The sequence below is a fragment of the Labeo rohita genome, chromosome 18 (assembly GCF_022985175.1).
Source record: "Labeo rohita strain BAU-BD-2019 chromosome 18, IGBB_LRoh.1.0, whole genome shotgun sequence".
NCBI lineage: Eukaryota > Metazoa > Chordata > Actinopteri > Cypriniformes > Cyprinidae > Labeo > Labeo rohita.
The window spans coordinates 14,708,147-14,732,829 of NC_066886.1; the positions used below are offsets into that span (position 1 = coordinate 14,708,147).

Below are 24,683 nucleotides of genomic sequence, written 5' to 3' on the forward strand. Positions count from 1 at the left end.
GTTACAGACTATTTATATTTCAAACAAATGCTATTAAATAAAAAAATAAATAAAAAAAATGTAAATAAATAAATCTTAAAAAGAAAATCGTTAAAATTGTAATAACAATCGTAATTGGTGAGCTCAAGAGACTTAACTTCAAAAACATCCTTTTGACCCATTTTTTTTCGATTAGATATTTGTTAGCAATTTCCCTCAGTTTTAATTTTTATTACTTTTGCAGTAATTTCATACTAATACTAAATGTGCCAATTTAGTTTTCACCCTACTATAGATATTTAACCAATATACTCTACCAGTCAAAAGGTTTTTTTTATGTTTTTTTAAGAAGTCTGCTCACCAAGCCTGCATTTATTTGATCCAAAGTACAGCAAAAGCAGTAATATTATGAAATATTTTTACTATTTAAAATAACTACTTTCTATTTGAATATATTTTAAAATGTAATTTATTCTTATGATCAAAGCTAAATTTTCAGCATCATTGCTCCAGTCTTTAGTGTCACATGATCCTTCAGAAATCTTTCTAATATGCTGATTTGCTGTTCAAGAAACATTTATTATTATTATTATTATTATTATTATTATCATTATTATTATCAGTATTTAAAACAGTTTCGTACATTTTGTTTCAGGATTCTTTAATGAATAGAAAGATCCAACGATCAGGATTAGTCTTAAAAAAAAAAAAAAACACTATACAATTCAAAAGCTTGGAGTCCGTAAATTTTTTATATATATTTTTTGGAAATAAATTATAGAAATTAATATTTTTATACTGCTAGGATGCTTTAAATTGATCAAAAATTATGATAAAGCATTTATGGTATTTCAGATAAATGCTGCTCTTCTAAACTTTCTATTCATCAAAGAAACCTACTCGCCTGTTTTCAACATGATAATGTGACTGGAGTAATGATGCTAAAAATTCAGCTTTAAAATCTTATGAATAAATTATATTTTAAAATATATTCAAATAGCAAAAAGTTATTTTAAAGTAAAAATATTTCAAAATTGTACTGTTTTTGCTGTACTTTGGATCAAATAAGTGCAGGCTTGGTAAGCAGAAGAGTCTTCTTACTGTTCAAAACTTTTGACTGGAGCGCATAGCATTTAAAGGGTAAAAATTTGTTTGCATAACCTTCATGGCTTTTAGGTATTTGTCTGAATTTTATCCCTAGTGATAAACACCTTCTCCAGTTTGACATTTCTGGCAAATCATGTCTTTTTTTTTTGTTGTTGAACTTGATTCTTGATTCTTATGCAAGATGTTTTACGTGTTTCACAGTATTTCTCTTTCCAGTAATCTTTCCAGTGGCTGTTCAGGGAGTGTCTGAGAGAGGGAAGTTGTGTGTTATAGAAGAGGAATAAAAGGTCTTTTTTAACTGTCTGGTTTCTAAGTATGTCTCTCTGTCCCTCTCTTCTCGTTCTTTAGTTCTCCTTTTATCTCAAACGCACACACTCAAATGCACTCACTACGCAGTTATGTCGTGCTGGCTTTACGTCAGTCTCTCATTTTTGTGCGGACTGCCAAAGTTTTATCAATACAGGTCTGGCATGCATTCTATTAAAAAAAAAGGAATATTGGCACGAATATTGGCAGCTGTCCCACTGTCCTGTCTCTGAGCCATGCGGGACATGCTGAACAGATTACACAATATGAGTTTTCAGCTCCCTCTCCAGAACCGCTTACGCCAGCACTGCCCACTCTCCCTCTTTCACACACTCACAATCCAGTCTCACACACACACACACCGAATGAGCCAGCCATCCCCACACTCCGATAACAATAACACTCAATTTCCCTGACAAAACTTACCATATTAGAGCTGATTAAGAAAATGTTTGTTTGGATGCTTTTAGCACATCTTTAATACACAGGAAAGTACCGTATATGTTTTTTTTTTATCTTTGCAAAGGTTGGAAGGATGTTGCATGCTGTCGCCACTTTGGCCCGTTGATGAGAGATCATGGCAGCCGTACACTTAAAGGTGTAATTAAGAATGCAAATGATCCGGTTTAATCAAACTCGTGATCAACCTCATGCCCCCATCTGTGCTTGTATTTAATGGATTCGCTTGCGTCGCTCATTGGCAGCATCTTATTTTCTTCCGTAGCGCCGCACTGACAGATTTTGAGCGCAACGCATAACGCGCCCTTTTATGGCCATGCTGAAGTGCAGAGGCTGCTGATTGGCTGCGGCGTGAGGTGAAGGGGCTGACAGGTGTTGGGGGAGAGGGACACCTGTTTGGACATGTGCTGATTTAGTGATCCATTTACTAGAGCTGCGGGCAGTGTCTGTGGGACACCCAGAACATGCCAAGCCATTTAAGAAGGACTTACCAGCGTGCCATCCCGGTCCTTTAGACTTTAAAGCACTTGGGGGCATGGTGCAGTATGGGAATGTGCAAATGTGAGCTCTTTTGCAAGACAAAAGGCTGTAGTAGTGATATTGTGTGGCTTTATTTTTGGCATATGTCACACTGTTTTTGATTTTGACTCACAATATGCTTTTTTTTTTTATTCGATCCACAATAGAGGTTGATGACATTTCATTTTGACAGGAAATGAAAGTGAGGCTGTGAGGGGCGAAACTATAGTGTGTTCGATGGTGTGGGATTTTCTTTGAAATTACTCAGAAATTGCTAGTTAATTTTTATGAATCATTACAATGAAACAGCAAGTAACACTTCAAATGTGAAATTTTGCTTTCTTGTAAAATATACTCCAATAATCTTTGCTTATTTACAACTTTGACATTTTTTTTTCCTTTTTTTGTTACATTGTAACAATTTTCCTCAGAAATTGCTGGTTAATTTTTACAAATCATTGCAAAGAAATGGCAAGAAACACTTTAAATGTGAAATTTTGAAGTAGACAGACTGAAATAGTACTTTCTTGTAAAACATACTCCAGTAGTCTTTGCTTTATTTACAGCTTTGAAAAATCTTTTTTTACAGTGTAATTTTAACTTAGAAATTGCTAGTTAACTTTTACAAACATTACAAAGAAATGGCTAGTAACCCTTTAAATTTGAAAATTTGAGGTAGAAAGACTGAAACAGTACTTTATTGTAAAACATACTCCAATAATTTTTGCTTTATTTACAACTTAGAAAAATCTTTTTTTACAGTGTAACAATATTTTACGAATTATTACAAATTATTACCTTTTTTTTTTTTTTTACATTGTAACAATTTTTATTTAGAAATTGCTAGTTATTTTTTTAGTAACACTTCAAGTAACACTCCAAATATGAAATTTTGAAGCAGAAAGACTGAAGTATTTATTTCTTGTAAAACATACTCCAATAATCTTTGCTTATTTACAACTCTGACATTTCCCCCCCTTTTTTGTCACATTGTAACAATTTTCCTCAGAAATTGCTGGTTAATTTTTTTTTTTTTTTTTTTTAACAAATCATTGCAAAGAAATTGCAAGTAACACTTAAAAAAGATTGAAACTACTTTCTTGTAAAACATATTCCTATAATCTTTGCTTTATTTAAAACTTTATTTTTTTTACAGTGTAACAATTTTCACTCAGAAATTGCTACTTAATTTTTATAAATCATTACAATGAAACAGAAAGTAATGCTTTAAATGTGAAATTTTGAAGTAGAAAAACTAAAATAGTACTCTCTTGTAAAACATACTCCAATAATCTTTGCTTAGTTACAACTTAGAAAAATCTTTTTTTACAGTGTAACAATATTTTACAAATTATTACAAGGAAATGGAAAGTAACACTTAAAGTTGAAAGACAGCAAGTAACACATTTAATTAAAGATGAAATTTTGGTAACACTTTACACTAAGGTTTATTAGTAAACAATTTAAATTAACATGAACTAAGAATGAACAATACTTCTACAGCATTTATTAGTCTTAGTTAATGTTAACTTTTACTAATGCATTATTAAATTCAAAAGTTGTGCTTGTTAACGATGAACGACTAGTTTTATTAACTAACATTAACAAAGATGAATAAATACTGTAGTAAATGTATTGTTCATGGGTTATTCATGTTAGTTAATACATTACTAATGGAACCATACTGTAAAGTGTTACTGAAAAATTGAAGTAACAAAACTAAAATAGTATTTTTGGTTTTATTTGTTTATTTTTACGGTGTACTGTTGTTTAACAACATGCCAGTTTTTTAGCTGACAAAACATCTTTTCAAAAAACCTTCAGTAGACAAAAACTTGTACGTTTTGAAAGACACTATCTAGGACCTTTACGCAGTACATGCCTTTGTATTACTGTAAGTCTGTCCCTCACATCCCCATTTTCATATGCGTAAAATTCAGCTTGTCATCTACTCTGATTAAGGACTATAATGTAGCTTCATCACGTTCTTTGTTTGGAAATGTTGTTGTGCTCATCAGCACTGTGTACCCATGAGAAGGCCGGCCTGGCGGTCTGCGATTTCCACAGGGGCCCCTCCCTGCCGACTCAGGCCCCAGCGGACGGGTGTGTCCCTAGGGTTACTGTGGAAGTCAGCGGCCCTGCCCTGCTCACACAGACCTCGCTGCCCAACTCCAGCCACAGCGCTTGCCACATAATGAGCAGGTTGGGACTATAATTTGCAGGTCCTGATGGAATCTGTGGCACTCTGGGGGAGAAAGTGCATAGTTTCACTGGTAAACACAGTGTTTCAGAGAGCCACATAGGGCCCTGTAAACAGGAAATGACCCGGGAAGGCGTTGCTCAGAAAAAGAGAGCGAGAGCCACCTTCGGCACCACACTAAATAGCTTTATGGTTACAGATGGTCCCAGAAAAGCCATGTCTCTGTAGCTGTAACCAGTATACCACTTGCATTTTGTCTTTCGCTTAGGCACATTGATTGTTCCTGTGCATGTGTACGAATGCGCTCTGATGTTTGAGTTCACACCGTGCGGAGCTCAGTTGCACATGTTGTTAGATAAAGTAGATAAGGATCAACAAAGATCTCACTCTACAGTCACAGAAATACCAGAGGACAGCAGCTGCACTCTAAAGGCATTCTCACACACACCCACACACGTACCTACACTCTCACACACTTCGCGATAGATACAAAGACTAAGGGGCTTGTTAGTGTATATGCGCTTTGCTTCACTTCCTTTAAAACATGACTTTTTCATCTGAAAGAACATGCAACCTCTGCTGTCAATCCACCCTGAGGTGGGCTTATTACAGAAGCTGCATCTAGTAAGAAACAGACCAGGACATCAAATGAAGATTTCCCTTCCATTCTGAGGGAATGGAAGCTTTTTTGGAAGTCTGCATTTTGTTTGTCAAAGGTCTATAGGTAACACATTACTTAAAGGAGAAGTTCACTTCAAGAGCAAAAATGTACAGATAATTTACTCACCCCCCTGTCATCCAAGATGTTCGTGTCTTTCTTTCTTCAGTCGTAAAGAAATGATGTTTTTTGAGGAAAACTTTCCAGAATTTCTCTTCATATAGTGGACTTCAGTGGTGTCCCAAAGTTTGAACTTCCAAAATGCACTTTAAATGCAGCTTCAAATGGCTCTAAACGATCCCAGCCGAGGACGAAGGGTCTTATCCAACAAAACGATGGGTCATTTTCGAAACAAATTGACAATTTGTATTCTTTTTAACCTCAAATGCTCATCTTGTCTCATTTCTGCAATGCGCATGCGTAGTCTGTGTTAGGGGCCACTCACACAGAGCGTGTCTTTGCGTCTAAAAACACGAGACGCAGCGCTCAAGAATGGGTTTTAAAAAAGCTCAGCATAGCACGCGAGGATCTCGTGACACGCTTTTGGGACATGATGCAATAACGACAATATTCAGTGACAGAGATAGTTCCTTGATAGGAGCAAGTTGTGATAATCGCTTAAAGAAAGGTTATATAATTCAGGGTATCACTATGAGCATCTCCTCTGCCATGTTGCCTTCAAATAAAACAGTTGTCATACCAACTTGCTACTGTAAACAGAAGCTTACCCCGCCTCCGCATTCTTCTGATTGGTCCACTGTTTTGGAACTGACATTGATGAGCAGTGCTGTCAAAAGTTGACACATCGTCTTAAAAACACGGCGCTCATGTAAGAGGTGCTGCAGAAGACGCAAGACGCGAGCGTAACGATCATTCACATCCGGCATGTTTACATAGAAAAACAATTGAAAAGTTGGAATGGAAAAATGCGTTCTGTGTGAATGGCCTCTAATTCGGGTCAATACAGTTAGGGTACGTCGAAAAACTCCCGTCTCGTTTTCTTCTTCAGCATCAAAATCGTCCTACATCGCTGTTTTACTCTTTTCGTAAGAGAGTACCTCTTCCTCGGCTGGGATCATTTGGATCCATTTAAATCTGCATTTAAACTGCGTTTTGGAAGTTCAAACTTGGGGGGGCACCATTGAAGTCCAATATTATGAATTTTTTTCCTCAAGAAACATAATTTCTTAGCGACTGAAGAAAGTAAGACACAAACGTGACATGGAGTTGAGTAAATTATCTGTAAATATTTTGTTCTGGAAGTGAACTTCTCCTTTTAAGGGACAGTACACCCAAAAATGAAAATTCTGTCATTGATTACTCACCCCCATGTCGTTCCAAACCCGTAAGACCTTAGTTTATCTTTGGAACATAAATTAAGATATTTTTGATGAAATCCGACAGCTTTCTGACCCTGCATAGACAGCAAGGCAACTGACACGTTCAAGGCCCAGAAAGGTAGTAAGGACATTGTTAAAATAGTCAGGGCATGTCAAAACTTCTCCAGTGCCCCAAAAGGGTTAAAAACTACGAAATAGCTAATATTACAGCGGGTGCTGTGCCCTTTGTACTTTGCTCTTCGAATAATCAGTCCTCTCCACACTTAAATAAACGTTAGTGACCGGATTTGATAATCCGTTCAATTTGTACATTGCTTTCACTCTGATAGGCTCCTGTGAGTGGCAGGTGTGCTGAATTACAGCGAGAGAGCTTCTAAAGCACTGCACTGTGGGATCCTCTTATGTGTGTGTGTCTTCCAGCTGGGTGGCTTATGATAACTGAAAGATAATGAAATATGCATCACAACACACACACATGCTGAGGGAAATGTATGTTCCTAAGAAAGAGAGCAAAGAGGAGGAAGGGAGAGAGAGAAGCGCAGAGAGAGAAAAGACGATTTGGTTTTCCCCAGCCTAATGTTTTTAAGGGAAAGGATAAGGAGTGACAATTCAATTTCCTCCCTGGGGGCTAATGCAATAGGCATGGTGCAACCATCAGCGTATTAGCTCTTAATGTATTTGCCAAATTATCCATTGAACTGTTACCAGTGCAATTTCAACATCCTGATCGCAGCTCTTCTGTGTTCACTAAGCAGCATGCAATTGTAGCAAAGTTCAGTAACTGTATTTCTTTATTACATTCTGTGTGAATTATGCATTTTATCTTACTTAACTAAGTGTTTACTGTCATCAATCAATTGCTTTTGCATTGTTTAAATGAACCCAACGATAGCAGCTGTTTGGGTTTCCGTATGTCTATGTATGTGTGAATTTTCCAATTTCATTTTCAGAAATTAAGAAACAAAGGCCATAATGACTGTGCCAGTCCCGATCCAGATGACTGTTTCGGTCACAGTCCCCTCATGGACGACCGTTTCGGCAAACTAAACGAAGAGAGTGATTTAATGTACAAGCGCTGTGGTGTAAGTACTGCTTCCTCCCTGCCTTTTTGTGTTGATCCCTCTTTTTATGTTGATGTTCACTACAGGCGCTTAACAAGAAAGAACACAGAGGCTGTGATAGCCCGGATCCTGACGCCTCATATGTCCTCACCCCTCACACAGAAGAAAAATATAAAAAAATTAATGAAGAGTTTGATAATATGATGCGAAATCATAAAATCGTAAGTAAATGCAACGTTTTTGCTTGGCTTTGTGGCAGAAAGGATACTCCCCCCTTCCCCCCCTTTTTTCATTGCCTCACCCTGCAACCTCTGTCAACAGTTAAGGACTTTTTTTTTTTTTTTTTTTTTTAAAGCATTTTCTTAGTTTTTTTCCCTTTTTTGTCTGTTGGAAGTGCACTTTTTCTCATTAATTTTACAGCCTTTTTCTCTCACCCTAATAAGATCACATTGTTTAAAACGTTCACATTATTAAGATCACAAACCGTTTTTGATCAACTTCTAAAATAATACACACTTTTTAAATATTGTACATACAGTGAGGTATAAAATAGAGATTTTTTTTCATATACACTACCAGTCAAAAGTTTTTGCACAGTAAGATTTCTAATGTCTCTTCTGCTCACCAAGCCTGCATTTGTGATTCAAAGTACTGCAAAAACAATACAATTTTGAAATATTTTTACTATTTAAAATAACTGTTTTTTATTTGAATATATTTTAAAATGTAATTTATTCTTGCTTTCAAAGCTGATTTTTTTTTGCATCATTACTCCAGTCACAGCATTTACTTTTGATCAATTTAAAGCATCCTTGCTAAATAAAAATATGAATGAATTAAAAAAAAATTATGCTGACTGCAAGCTTTTGAGTAGTATATTGTGTAAGTTTTTTTTATTTCAGATAAATGCTGATCTTTCTATTCATCAAACAATCCTGAAAAAATGTACGCAAATTTTTAATTTTAAATGTTAATAATAATAATAATAATAATAATAATAATAAAATAAATGTTATAATAAATAAATGTAAAAATAAAATGTTTCTTGAACAGCAAATCAGCATATTAGAATGATTTCTGAAGGACCATGTGGCACTTAAGACTGGAGTAATGATGCTGATGAAAATTTGATTACAGGAATAAATTACATTTTAAAATATGTTAAAATAGAATAAAAATAAAAATATATATATATATTTTTTTTTTTTTTGCAAAATTACAGCTTTTGCTGTATTTTGGATGAAACAGATGCAGGCTTGGTGAGCAAAAGAAAGTTCTTTAAAAAACATTAAAAATCTTTTGACTGGTACTGTATTATCAGCATAAAATTTAGGCGAAAAGTTTAGCATTAAATTAACATCACCAATTAGCTCATATTAACCTGCACAAACTTGTTTATTTCCAAATTTATGAATTTAAAAGTTTTTGTAGTGGATTTTTGGGCCCCACAAGCTTAGTGCAAGTGTGATCTATTCAGAGAATTTTTTTTTTTTCAGACAGAATGTCTCTGTGTCCACCTTCTGGCTAGAATACTGACAGATTCATTGGTTGAGGTAATTGATGTGTTCTTCCCAGCACTCGCCCCAACAGATCTGGAAATTGAATCTTTTCTCTCAGTGCTGTGCTCTGTCCAGGTCATGTGATGGAGAAGATTTGCCTTTGTATAAAGATGGAGAGACTCTCTCACCGTTTCTCCTCCACTCATTAGAACTGATTCCTTTCTGGTGGGTGGCGACACCTGGGTTTGTTTGTTCATCTCCCTGGACAATTTTCTCAGTCCTAGAACCCAGAGTCCTAGCACAATCAAATAGCAACAAATAAATCTGGGAATATTTAGGCACAAAATCTTTTATTGCAGCTATACTTTTGAGACAATAGTGATCTTATTGGGTGGCGACCATAACTTTCTGCACCTTATAGTGGGTGCCGGACGATGTTTTCACTGCACCAAATGGACTTGAACAAAGCTCGAGTTCTGTGTCATTAACACACTAATATTCTCACTAACTGGCTCGCTGCACTATTAAGTGAATGGACACTGCTCACACTCACTCTGGATAACTCTATGGATAGTCAGCAATGCACTGCCTGTTTGTGTGTTTAAAGGAGAAGCTCACTTCCAGAACAAACATTTACAGATAATGTACCCTTGTAATCAAAGATGTTCATGTCTGTTGTAAGGAAATTATGCTTTTTGAGGAAAACATTTCAGGATTTTTCTCCATATACTGGACTACAGTTGTCCCCTGATTTTGAACGGCCAAAATGCAGTTTAAATCCCAGCTGAGTAAGAAGGGTCTTATCTAGCGAAACAATTGGTTATTTTCTACTTTTTAACCTCAAACGCTCGTCTTGTCTCGTCTACCTAAACTCTGTTTTTTTCAGTTCAAGACAGTTAGGGTATGTCGAAAAACTCCCATCTAATTTTCGCTGTTTTACCTTTTTGTAAAGGATGTTTGAGCTTCTTTGCATTTTCACTTTGTAAACACTGGGTCGGTACTTCTGCAGCAATGTAGGTTGATTTTAAAGTTGGAGGAGAAAATAAGATGGGAGTTTTTCGACATAGCCTAACTGTCATGAACCGGAAAAAACAGAGTTCAGGCAGACTTAGACAAGACTATAAATTATAATTTATTTTTTAGAAAATAGGGTTGTCAAATGATTAATCGCGATTAATCGCATACTAAATAAAAGTTTGAGTTTGAATATATGTGTGTGTGTGTGCGTGTACTGTGTGTAATTATTAGGTATATGTAAATACAAACACATTCATGTATATATTTAAGAAATATTTACAAGCGTATGTATTTTTTATTATTTTTGTATAATTTATATTATATATAAATAAAAATATATTGTACATAAATAACATATTTTGTCTTAAATAAATACATTAATTTGTGTGTATTTATATATACATAGTAATTACACACCGTACACACACATATATTAGGCAAACTCAAACTTTTATTTTGTATGCGATTAATCACGATTAATCGTTTGACAGCTCTAAAAATAACCGATCATTACGCTAGATAGTCCTGCATTTAAGCTGCGTTTAAACTGCTTTTTGGAAGTTCAAAATCAGGAGGCACCATTAAAGTTCAGTATATGGAGAAAAATCCTAAAAAAAAATCCTAATTTCTTAAAAAAAGAAAGACATATTGGATGACAAGGGGGTGAGTACATTATCTGTAAATATTTGTTCTGGAAGTGAACTTCTCCTTTAAGATGCCAGTGTTGCTGCCATGTGATTACATTCTTTTCCCCCCACATATAAAATGTATGTATATTGATTTTGTGTTAAATAGTGACATATATTGTGTTTTTGTGTGTGTTTTATTTTGAGAAAAGGCCCAAGTGCAGTGCTGGCTATAGCCATCCGAAAAGCTATTTCAAGATATTTCCCAAATTTGCATGCCTTCGTAATATATCTCATCCCAAGATGTTGTTTTATGTATTGAACCTGGGTCAAAATTGGTGTTCCGAGCACAGTGAAAATGACTCCCAATAGGAGAATTGTTTTCCAGGAGTATTTCTCACTTTACGCCGGGCTTTTTGGACAGCCCAAGGTGATCCGGAGATCTCCCTCCTGAGATTACATTTTTCCACCCAGCAATCTATCTCCTGTTTTCCTCCATTGTTTGATAAAAGCACCAAAGCTCAGGGGTCATCTTTCACTTCTAGTAGAAGCCTGAAGATATGTGCAGCGCACCATTATGGGCCATTCTCTCTGAATATCCAGGCTAAATGAATTCGAGCGCTGCACAGAACCAACACGCCACCATTCTCCGATCGTATCGTTTCTTGTTGAGATATAATTCAGTTATCTGTGTGAATGTCAATTTTGATACTGGGATATTTGGATGAAATACAAGCATGCCAGGTTGCTCCGAGAGTCTTCGATGCCTCCCGCATAAAGCCGTATGTGTGTGTGTCTCTCTTCCAGCCGACGGCCTTGCCCCCGCAGAACTTCTCCATGCATGTGGCTGTGCCAGTGACGAACCCCAACGCCATGTCCTACAACCCCGGGGCCTCCCTGAGCAGCCAGAGCCTGTCGGCCGCCGCCGCCGCTCTGAGTGACGGTGCCATGCTGTCTCCTCCTCAGGGTTCCCTGCACAGAAACGTCGTGTCTGCCGGGCCCCCACAGAGGCCCCCCAGCACAGGCAGCACAGGTTAGTGCTATTCCCTCTACGTTCGAAAGCCCGTCACGGGCTTTTAATGGCTTGTATATCAAGATGTGTGTTTGAAAATGAAATACAGATGTTGTTTTTCTACATCTCACGTTGAGAAATCTGTAATAATGGAACGGTAATGTTGTTTCCCAGCTGCTATGCACAGACATCTATACATTTCTTGTTATGCTTTGTGTTTCACACCTTCTCAGCACTAGCAAGAGTGGAACGGAAGTGAGATCAATTAGTAGTCTCCTGGAAGTGGTCTCCATGACGACAGCAGGCTTTAATACCATCTGATCTTTAAGCTGGTCTGACAGAAGTGGGATCTGTGGCTGGGCCGCACCAGCCCTAGTGTGAATAATAAGAGACAGACAGACAGTCATGCAGATACTGGATACATTTACAGTAAATGTGTTGCAGCTTTACACTGAACCTTTATGAGGAACCTCGCAACCTGAAAATCCATAAATAGCTGTTTTGCATTTGGCCCTTGCGCGCCTTCTGCGTCTTCAAGTTATAACACGAGTGTTAAATGCATGTTTTTCTGCACTGGACACATTAGTCATCCTTTTATCTCTGTTGCTATGTAGGAGGGAGGCATGATCATAGTAAAGTGCAAAAACACTGCTGCGCTGCATCGCTGCAGAATAATGTTTGATGTTCCAACAACACCCATTACTGACCTCAACAGTACCCAAACACTCACCCTTCGCAGGCCAGCACACACTCTCTGGAGGTAGCGCTCGTCAGTGCAAATATTGCTTGAAATCACGATGACGAGATTTGATTGAGATTGTCTCGTGTAACTGACTTAGGGGAGATTGCATGATTCAGATTTGTTTATATTCACAGTTCAATGCTTTGATCTTAGTTTGTTCGTTTCTGTGAGTGCTTGCCTTTTGATATCTTTGAGAGAAAACTAAAAGTGAAACTGAAAATGTCTGGATTTACTAGGCCAGAAGTCAGATTAGTGTGTGTGTGTGCGTGTGTATATGTGCAACATGCACATTTTAAAATATGTAAAAAAAAAAAAAAAATTCATTGTCAGTGTTGTTTAATTGCACCTTACAGTATGTAAAATGCGAGTCTTTCACACTCTTTATAATGCATATTGCATATTGCAATTTGTTAGAGGACACAAACGTTCTTTATTAATTAGCAAGTATTAAAGGCTAGTGATATATATGTTACTGTTCTGAAGTCAGTTTTTTGGAAGACCTTTTTTATGTTCGTAAAGGCATTTCTTTGATCACAAATACATTAAAAACAGCAATATTGTAAATATTATAATAATTTAAACTGTTTTTAATATACTTATTAAAATAATTGAATTTTCAGCAGTCTTCAGTGTAACATGAGCCAACTGAATTTTTCTGGATTCTGTTTAATCTTTCTAGACTCTTTTAAAATATATATATAAATCAAAAAGTATGTCTAATTAATTGAAATCATGAAACTTACACAATTTAACAGCAATTTATTAAAAGTTTAACCAAAATAACAATTTTAAGGCCCTATGAAATATGTTTGATTTTTTTCCAAATTCATTTTTTTTCCGTTTTCTTTTTTCTGGATTCTGTTTTTATTCATTTTAATCTTTCTAGACTCTAATAGTTAAATTAAAAATATCAATCGAAAAGTATGTCTTATTATTAAAATCATGAAACTTACACAATTTAACAGCAATTTATTGAAAGTTTAACCAAAATTACATTTTGAAGGCCCTTAGCAAATATGTTTTTTTTCCTTTCTCAAATTCTGCTTTATTTATTTATTTAGTTAGTTATTTTTACCAAATTCTGTGTTTTTCTTTAATTTTCAAGATTCCATTTTAATGGTGTCATTTAAATTTTAATAATCAAAAGCATCTCTAATTAGTTGACTTTATAAAAAGAAATAATTTGTTTTATTTCTGTTTTTTAAAAATACATGGTTGTGTATTTACTTTTTTCTGGTAAATAAATTCTGGTAAATGTTTTTTCTGGTAAATATTACTTAAAAATTAAGTTGTAGTAATACCTTTTCTACAAATTCTTTACTACAATCATTACATTAAGTAATATACTGTATTTTTGTCACAATTTCTTCAAGTTAAACCAAACTTTTTTTCAATGTGTTGCTCAGAAGACCTTTAACTTCCTCTTTGTATATGATATGGAGATAGTTTTTCTCAAAAGAAACGGTAAAATTCTCATTAAGTGACTCAGAACAGTTCTAGAGATTGTTTGTGCTCACATACTCATATATTGAGCCGTCAGAGGCTGAAAACATCACAAGTATCATGTGCGCTTCAGTCTGCGCCATTCATTCACACAGAGACACTTCGTGCTGGATTCATATTTAAATAGAATTTTTTAAGTCCAAATATTCTTAACACTAGTCCGTATTGTGTTTTGATTTAAATGTTCAGACCTACTTTTGATTTAGCCATCCAAAATCTGGCAAATTCCATGACATTTCACATTATACAGTAAATTCCATTTTTATGACTGGATTCTGCGATTCCATCCGTGTTTTCCGCATCACGGAAATTATAGGGGCCTACACAGTGCAACAAAAAAAAAGTGTTTTAAAAGGTTTTACTAAGTTGTTATGCAGTTCCTAAGGTGGTGTTCTAGATAGTTGCCAGGGCATTGTTATACTGTTGTAAAGGTGTTCTGGTGTGTTGCTAGGGGTTGTTATATGGTTGTTGACTGGCCCAACTTAAAATCTGTATGTTATTGTCGCTATTCAAGACCCTGGTCTCTTCTTTAGTATAGTGGGGTTTTTTTTCATACATGTCATTGCCTGGCAGGCAAAAGTTGTCAGATCACTTAGATAAATAGTTTCACACTTCTGCTCAACAAGCCACATGATTTGAGTAATCATTCATGTCCGTAGTACAAGAATACATACCAGAATTTAATACTTAGAATTGTGTCTGTTCAAATCCCAAAGTATAAGCAGTAGTGCTTCTTGCTTTAGCAGGTTAGCACTTTCACTCCTTAAAATTCTGCAACATCGAAATGTGTTTGACACACTAAAGGGAGCAGAACGCTGCGTGTGAAGGCTGGCCTGTCACACACATGTACCCACACACTCGTAGATAAAAGATGCAGATGGTTAATCATCTCATTTTGTGCATCTCATTAGATGACACGCTGGGTACCCTCACAGAGCTCGCAGTGCCGAGCGGTGTCGGCTCCAGCCCTGCGGGTAAGTCCTCTAGGGTGACTGCATCAGCTCCTGTGTCAATAGATGTTTCGCATCGCAGGGGTTTCTGAATCCGCTTCCTGTTTTTATGATTGATATGGCTGATTTGTAAAAGGGGATATAATTTTAAGGACATATGTCGCCCTCTTTCTTCATCCTGACGGAGCAGCACCATCTTTACCGCCAGATAAGCGGGTCTCCCTCAATCACTTCTCTTCCGCTTAGAGTATAACTGGCATGTTACAGTAGAGCACACCACCCCCCACTCTCTCTTGATATTTGGAAATCTAGGCCAAACCGTTATGAGCCAGTGATGGATGTTGAAGTGACTCTGCCCTTTATGAGGACATCAGAAGGATATTATCAAGGGTTTCTCTATGGCTTCTCATGAAAAAAAAAATATTAGCATATTACAATTATCATTCACAGAAAACCTCAGAGGTTGTGTCACGGGCCTCCGAGCCGCATTTTCCACCCAGATGGAAGAGCGTTAAGTCGTGCCAGAGCTGACTTGTGGGTTCGGGCGTTTGATAGAGCGGGTGTAAACAGTCATGTGATGACGGAAAATGGCGGCAGCTGCAAGCGTCTCTGCCCCGCTGCTTGTGTGTACACACGCTGTCAAGTCACCAAGGACGCACACAAGGTCATGTGTCCAACTGTTCCTCCCTGACAGTTACAAATACAAGGGTTGCCTCCGTACTCCAGTGGGCCGCTCTGTCTATGTCAGCGATAGACTAGAGCTACTTTTTCAACATTACAAAGCACCCAAGCACAAGAGCATGACTGCTGGAACAACAGGCTGTGAGATTCATGTTCTCTCGCATGATCTTGAAGATTCCTCCTGCCCTAATTTGCTAAATTACGCCTCCAAAATCAACCTGAAGCATGAGACGTAGTGCAGGTGCAGATTAGATGCAGCTCAGCAAGAAGTTCCGCTCTGTCTGTGTTTGAGTCTTTGCACGAAACAGTTAACTGTGTTTCAGCAGCTGATTCAGACAGGCAGGTAAATAAACTCAGCATTTCCTTTAAGGCCTCGGCCCCCTGCCTCCATCCCTCCCGGCCCCCTCGAGTTTCCTTCCCCCTATTGACAGGTGCATCTGTTTTCCTGGTACTGTAGCAGTCCTTATACGGCTGGCGTAAGCCTGCTAAATGCCTGACCCAGCAGAACCCTGCAAGCATTCGGACCATGACATCCCTCTAAGACTGTTGTGCACAATGACCAGGCAACCTGTCATAAGCATTCTGTAGTGGTGAGAGGCAGAGACAGGTGGTATTTAACCATCTTTTGGCCAACTACACTTACACACACACTCACACACACGGATATGCGCTTACCGAGTGCTAAGTGTCCGAGACTCGCTTGATTGAATGTACACAGTGGGAGATAATATTGGCTTTTGAGTCTCCTATGAGATCATGTACAGTATAACGCTCAGAGCTTTTTGGTAATGAATACCTCAGAGTACTTTTTCAGTAACATAGAGGAGAATTCATTGCTATTATGCGCCCAATGCCTCTCATCAGTCTTTTAATAATTGTCAGACATTTATGAGCCAGTCCCCACTAGCATAGTCCCTTTGCGACAGTAGCGGATCTCTGTAGAATCAATATTTAGAGATTTGAAGCAAGGATGTTGCTAGATATAAATGACACCCGGGGGTAAGTCTATTAGTGCTATATCATAATGCAAAAATATCTACACCATTTAAATCGGAAGTCAATATTTTGGAGGAACATCGACTAATGCAGCCATTAAGGTTTGGTAAAAAATGGTAAAAAAAATCTCATGACAAAAACGTACCAATAAGTACATATCACTGCAGTTTCCAACAGAAATGAACACTAGAGGCAGTAAAATAGCAAGCATTTGTAATTGTTTTCATACACAGTTATGATTACAGCTCCAAATGTTTGCTTTCCAGGCTTAAAAAGCTTGCTAGGTACCTGAGGCGACATGGAATTGAACTTAGGATGTGAAATCCTTGGGTATGACTCCCATGAGAAACATGACTCACGATGAAAGAGCTGAAAGATGAGAGATCGAAAAACAAGCTAAAACGTCATGCTTGCAATGCGTTTTTACATCACATTGGCTTTTGTTCATACTATCGGGTAGGTTTAGGTGTAGTGCAGATGGTACGTTATTTTAAAATGTCACAGAGCATTAGTTATAGCACCACTCAATGGACATTTCAAGTCAGAACTGTGGGGACACAAACAAAACCAACGTCACATAAAACATACCATTTGTATGTTCATCTGTTCTGGGGGAAAAAAACGAACACTCTTTTAGTGTCACTCAGTGGACATAGAATATGTCACGAAACGTACATGGTGGTACATATTACGTGTCTTGCGAAAAATTCCCACAGGTACGTTTTCGTCATGAGATCAAGTTGAATTAAACATAGTGCATTATATAATAAAGCGAATTAGGAAAACATTCTTATATAATTAAAAAAAATGTTATCATTTATCTATATGAGGTGCTTATTAAGTTCATATGATACTGCCATTTTGCCCTCAGCGAAAATCATTTGTTCTGGAACAAATAATAGATTAATGAGACCAAAAACTACCCAAATTTTCACCAAAATGACTTACATCTCATGTTTAACCACTATAGAGGCATCAAAGCCAGCGGCAAATTCCAGAAGATTATGACCGAGGTAAGGCTGCTCCCGGTGGGTTCATGAGCACTGAACGGCCGCTGATGCCCTGGAGCTCACATCTCTGAAAACGTTGAAGCGAAGTTTCAAATAGACGTTATCTTTATTAACAAAGTGCATATTTGAAGTCTGAACAAATATATTTTTGCCTAAAACCTGTTTATTTATAAAGTTATAATGAATTTGGGTGTCCGCCATGACACTCGCTGTGAGAAATACCACAAGTGGATTGATACAAACGGTGTAATGGTTGGAGTTCAGTTATCACTAGAATATCTATATGAGAATATCTATATAATAGATGAATAAGATCAAAGACTGCCTGTTAGATTTACCCAAAATGAATTATACCTCATGTTTAACCACTTTAGAGGCATCAGAGCGAGCAGCATTTTTAAGAAGATCTGGCCGAGGTATGGCAGGTTCACGAGCACTGACACCCTTGCAGTCTAAACAATTATATTTTTGCCAACAAATTTAATAAAACTTCATTCTGTGACACAAGAATAAAATTATAGTGGATCTGGGCATCCGTCATGACACTTGCTGTAAGAAATACCGCAAACAGAGTGATAAAAATGGTGAAACGGTTGGAGTTCTGTTATCACTAGAATGTTGCATTCCTTTCAGCCAATCAGATTCGAGGACCAGAAAGAATTGTTGTGTGTGTGTATATATATATATATATATATATATATGTGTATTTGTGTCAATTATTTTCATAATTATCATATATCTGTATGAGGTACTTAATAAGTTTACTTGATAATTTTGACGGCGCCAATATACCCCCATTTTTGACTTTGAGCGGGTGCAAAGTCTTTTCCCATAGGCAGACAGTTAGCAGCAGAAGTGAGAGGGGGAAGCGAAATATAGCTCAGAAAGAGCGAGCGCAGTCCTGTGAAACTGTTGCAGATGAGTGATAAAGAAATGGAGTGTGCGAATCTATGCGGGGACGGCGCCCTGTGCTGCCCATGGGAACGTTGCCGTCTTTGCCGTCATCTCGAATGCCTGTAACAGCTACATTTTAAGAATGTTTAGGTGTTGTTAGATATACTTGATATTACCCATAAATAATGCAATTGAAGTTGCATTACTTTTCATTCAGGAAAGATTTGGGACCACAGCCACTTTAGCCCAGTTCAAGTATCTGGGGGGATTTAAGGTACTGGACGTACAGTGCTTAGTTGACAGTGGCATTACGGGGTGTGGTGAGGAGCGTGTGCCCAGAGGTCTCAGGCCTTTGGCTCTGTGGTCACATAGCGCAGCCTTTGGATCTGCGATCACATAGCGCAGCTGTTGTTTGTTCCAAACAGCCTCGACCAGCGTGGCTGCCTTGGAGAGGAACCACTTCAGTGCTCCTGTCAGATGGCCATTCCTTGCATACTTCTGATTTTTCACGAGCAGAAGGCACTGGGGGAGCAGGGACATCTCAGAGCAGAGCCTGCAGGAATGCGACTCACAGCACTCTTCTTCTGCTCTCTCCCTTGTGTAGAGCGACCTCATATTGCCTGAATGAGTTCAGTGCAATGCTCTGATCACCAGTTAAGCCAAAGGAATGGTGAGGAGGATCCAAGCGTTAATCCAAGCACATACACCGGCTCTCCTCTTCGGGGAAAGAAAGCTTTTTCATCATGTTGACATGCCCAGCTGGGGTGCAAATGAATCTTTTTGTTCGTGAAATATCAGGCTCGTGTTGTAGCACAGTTCTTTCTCTTTTGAAGCGATTCGGTGTTACCTAACTATGTACAGTTGCTGGAGGTCAGAATGAATCATCAGCACTGTGAAACAAAATGGCTTGGTTTTCTCTCAGAGTTCTCTGATATGGAAGCTCAGCATGGTTCCAGCAGAATGTTTGGTTTCGGATCATTTTCGTTTCAGATTTTATTTTGTTGTTGACTTTTGCGGGGAACAGAAGGCCTAGTTTCTCTCAAATTATCCAGATCCCATTGTTGACTAACAAATCATTGGCACTGTTTTTTTGTATTGACACGAATGAGAAGAATATCTCTTCCCACATGGTGAATTTTTCAAATCGATCTAGACCCAGATTCAATATTTGTATAACAAAATGTCATTGATGGATTTTTTATTTTATTTTATTTTATTTTTAAATGTATGATATATTTATGTTTTTATTTTATTAGATATATTATTTCTTTTTGATATATTTTTTCTTATTGTATATATCATTTAAAATTATTATTGAATTATCTAAATTAATATTTCACTTATTTAACATAACCACTTAAACAGCGGTTATACAAAATTTAACAAAATGTCATTAATGGATTGATTATTATTTTATTTTATTTTATTTTAAATGTATTATATATTTGTATACTTTTATTTTATTAGATATAAATAGTTTTTAATATTATTGATTTTTTTTCTTATTGTATATATAATTTTAATTATTATTTTTTTTTTTTAATGAGTATTTAATTTAAGCAGTATTTAAGTTAAATTAGCTTATTTAACTTATAACCACTTTATGACAAAGTATGTCATAAATGTCATTGGATGGATTATTTTATTTTATTATTATATTATTTGATTTTAGTTTAGTTTTTATATTATATTTATATTATATTTATTTGATTTGATTTGATTGTTTCATTATATTTTATTATATTTTATTTTATTATTTTATTTCATTTCATTATATTATATTATATTATATTATATTATTATATTATATAACAAAATGTCATTAATGGATTATTACTTTATTTTATTATTTCTTTATGTATAATATATTTGTATATTTTTATTTTAATAGATGTAATTTTGTTTTAATATTACTGATAATTTTTCTTATTGCATATATAATTTAAATTATTTTTGAATTATCTAAATTAATATTTACCTTGGGCAGTATTTTAGTTAACTTATTTAACCCTTTAATTGTCAATCCCATTTTTGAACACAGACATAAAAACGCATGACATAAAAATGATTTTATTTTATTTTATAAAAGCCTGAATAAGGGCTCAAACTGGGCATTATCAGTCCTCTCTAAATTTAGTTCAAATTTGTCAGTTGTCCCAGCATACTTTAACGTCTGCCCTGGTTTCTTACGCACAGCTTCTATGCGTTCCCTGTGTTATTTATTTCTGTGTGTAAATGCAGAATGAAGACAGCCCAGCACAAAACCACTTATGGCTGAAGAGCCCACAACTCCAGAACGTGAACTAGTCCTCGATGCTTTGTGCTCAATCTCCTTTGATCCAAGAGATCTTTCGATCATCTCCATCTTAACAGTACCACTTCTAAGGTCCGTGTAAGGGTTTGCGCTTTAAAATTGGATAACAACGAGTACGTAACACGCTAGGACCTTGTGTTTTCTGATAACACTGGAGTATTAAGTATTAAAGAGCTAAATTGTAATACACTCAATATGTTCAAGCAGCTAAGTTGCTTGTTCGCCAGCTTAATTTAATTAAAAGTGAAGTCTTGTAAAGTTAGATGTTCGTTCGTCATGGGATCGCAGAGGTGTGGCTGATACATTAGAGAAGCAGATCCCACACATTCAATTAGTGCATCGCAATAAATTTGGCACTACGAGTGGATGTGTTAAAGACACCTTATTCAAGCTGACAAGAGCAAGCTCTCAGCTTTGCAGATTACGCCAAAGTTCACAATGCGTGATCGTGCACAAAGAGGAAGTGATGCAAACATAATAGTTCCAGAAATACATCATTTGTGTTCTGATGAGCACCAATTAGCAATCTGATGAGCCCATCTTTGAGGCGATCTCGACTTCAGTTTCGAGTGGTGCGCACAGATGCGCTTTTTGGCCGTTCGGGACCTTAAAACCGAGAGTGGAGATGTATCTCCGTTATGCAATGTGCCTAGAAGCTACATAGCTTCCTTCATTAATACTGAAGAATTACAGGCTGCTGAGGAGCAATTTAAAACCCTGTTTGTGTGTCAAAAGAATGTTTCTCGAAAGGGCGTTTATGTGCCACGTTCTCAGATTCCTCGTGGATGTATTACAAATGATATTTATTTTTTGTTCAAAAGAGCTCTCCAAGTAAAATATGAATTGGATTTTTTTTTTTTTGGCATCAACAGTTGGAACTCTTTTCCCAGCTCACATTGTTCCTGCGCATGATTTCCGGAGCCAAAACAATATGGCTGCACCCGTTAAAGAGGTACTGTTCAGCCTCATTAATTAAGACTATAATTAGAATTTGGACTCTGTTCCTCTTAATCTATTAGGGAGGCGAAGCTTTGATTCTGAAATCCATTAGTCTTTTCTCATTCATGCATGCTTTGGCCCTTTGAAGACACTACGTTGCTCAAGGTAATGATGACTTCTAAATGGTTAGGACTTCTATCAAAACAGCCTTGCTTTGAAAAGAAACAAATTATTTGTTTTGTAAAAGCGGGTCATTATGTAACCGCGCTCCCATAGGATCACGCATTACTCAGAGCTGAGCGAGAGACTTATTTTTCGAGGCTGAGCAACATTGTTTAAGACAGAGACGTAATAAGGCATTACTCTTCTGTATTTGGTGTTCATTTAGGAATTGTGACGCCCTGTTCGGTATGAGAGGATTCAATGTGCGACTTACATAGACATGGTGTTTGAAGAGCGCGAGGGGTGGGGACGCTGGTTACAGCTCAGAATCAGAGCAGCTTATGTCTCAGTAGGGCCTCAGTTACACATTCCGCCTTTTCGAGAACAGGCGCCTTTTTCAGAAATTGGGAGCATTTCAACGTAATGATATCATCCTCCCTCCTTTTGATCATTATCAGAGTAATGCACTGCCGCTGTGCTTTTTTACAGTAATTACAAGACATTTTCCTCCCTCTCACTACAGGTTCACACACTCCAGTGCTCACATTCATCTTATATTTCCTGGAAATTGAATAAACATTTACAATACCAGTCAAAAATGAAGATACACCTACTTATTCTTTATCAGTACTGTTTTCTGTATTTAGTCATCAAGAGTTTGGGATCAGTAAGTTTTTTAATGGAGTCTCTTATGCTAATCAAGGCTGTATTTACTTGATTAAAAACACAGAAAAAAGGGTAATATTGTGAAATATTATTGCAGTTTAAAACAGTGGTTTTCTAGTTTGATATACTTAAAAATAGAATTTATTCCTGTGATCAAAGCTGAATTTTCAGCATCATTACTCCAGTCTTTAGTGTCACATGATCCTTCAGAAATCATTCTAATATGCTGATTATTATTAGTGTTGAAACTGTTATGCTGCTTAATAATTTTAACCTTTTGTTCCTCTTTTTATTCCTCCTTTTTATTTTTTTAAAGAAATGAATTCTTTTATTCAGTTAAATGGATAAAAAGTGATAGCAAAGACTTATATTGATAGAACAGATTTATATTTTGAAAAATGCTGTTTTAACTTTTTATTCATCAAAGAATCCTGAAAAAGAATCACAGGTTCCAAAAAAGCATTAAACAGCACAACTGTTTCCAACATTTATAAAAAATCAGCATATTAGAATGATTTCTGAAGCATCATTTGACACTAAAGACTGGATAATGGCTGATGAAACTTCAGCTTTGCATCACAGAAATAAATTATATTTTAAAATATACTAAAATTGTTATTTTACAAGTATAATAAAATTGTTAAAAGAAAACTTATTTTAAATTGCAATACTATTTTACAATATTATTTTTTGAAAATCTTACTAATCTCAAACTTTTTGAATGGCAGTGTATGTAGTTCTGAATTCTATGATTATATAGTATAGATAATGTAGTTGTACAATAAATGTAAATTTGTTGTTAATTTAAAAAATAAACTAATGCACTTAAATGTTATATATTACAAATTGAAATATAATTGGAATTTATACATTTAAATTATTTGACATACACTGTTGCGGATGTAAATCAAATTATGCAGTTCAATTATTTATTATGGTAAATATTAGTGCTGGGCGATTAATCACGATTAATCGCATCCAAAATATATTTTTTTGTACATAATAAATGTGTGTGTACTGTGTATATATATTATGTATATATAAACACACATACATGCATGTATATATTTAAAAAAAAAAGTAATGTTTATATATTAAATATATTTATATATAATATAGATTTTAGGAATATAAATATATACATAGAAATACACGGAAATATTTTCAAAATATATATTTCACGTGTGTCTTCATATATACATAATAAATATACACAGTACACACACATATATAAACAAAAACTTTTATTTTAGATGCGATTAATCGCGATTAATCGTTGGACTAGTAAATATATCTAGTGCATTGAACATATATGTTTTAGTTCATCCTTATGTATGCATTATACATTTCTACTTCCACTTGTGTTGAATTATTCCTCACTTTCTGTGTCACTTTGAATTAAGGCATCTGCAAAATGAATAAATGTAAATGTTCCACTTGCCAAGTTTCATGAAAGGTATCTATTATTTTTATACAACTGATGAAACATCTGATGAAGTACTCAAGTTTTTAATTATAGGCCACAAGACGTTTGCTTTTGCTTGTTAATCCAAGTTAGATAATTGAGTTTTGGAAGCTAGAGAACACAAATGACCGAATTAAGATTTAGCTTCATCTGAAATTCACCTACAATTTGATATGTGACCCTGGACCAGAAAACCAGTCTTAAGGGTCAATTTTTTAAATTTGAGATTCATACATTACCTGAAAGCTGAATAAATAAACTTTCCATTGATGTATTGATAGAACAATATTTGGCCTAGATACAACTATTTGAAAATCTAGAATCTGAGGGTGCAAAAAAATGCTTTTAAAGTTGTCCTAATGAAGTTTTTAGCAATGCATATTACTAATCAGAAATTAAGTTTTGACATATTTACAGAAGGAAATTTACTCCTTTATGGAACATGATCTTTACTTAATATCCTAATGATTTTTGGCATAAAAGAAAAATCGATAATTTTTGGCTATTGCTACAAATATACCCATGCTACTTAAGACTTGGTTCAGGGTCACAATTATAATCTTGTAAGTTATCTCAGT

General features: G+C 35.9%; 1 protein-coding gene across 17 annotated transcripts in view; it reads left to right on the forward strand.

The window, feature by feature from the left end:
- The window catches only part of mef2aa (myocyte enhancer factor 2aa), a 121,851-nt gene that overhangs the window by 82,245 nt on the left and 14,923 nt on the right, over positions 1-24,683 (forward strand). For 8 of the 17 annotated variants that reach the window (XM_051134350.1, XM_051134347.1, XM_051134346.1 and 5 more), the window contains 3 exons: positions 7,519-7,650; positions 7,716-7,850; positions 11,579-11,804. In XM_051134350.1, the coding sequence (XP_050990307.1) occupies positions 7,519-7,650; positions 7,716-7,850; positions 11,579-11,804 (493 nt within the window). The remainder of the gene's footprint in view (positions 1-7,518; positions 7,651-7,715; positions 7,851-11,578; positions 11,805-24,683) is intronic. The other 9 variants (XM_051134357.1, XM_051134360.1, XM_051134361.1 and 6 more) reach the window with 3 other exon arrangements.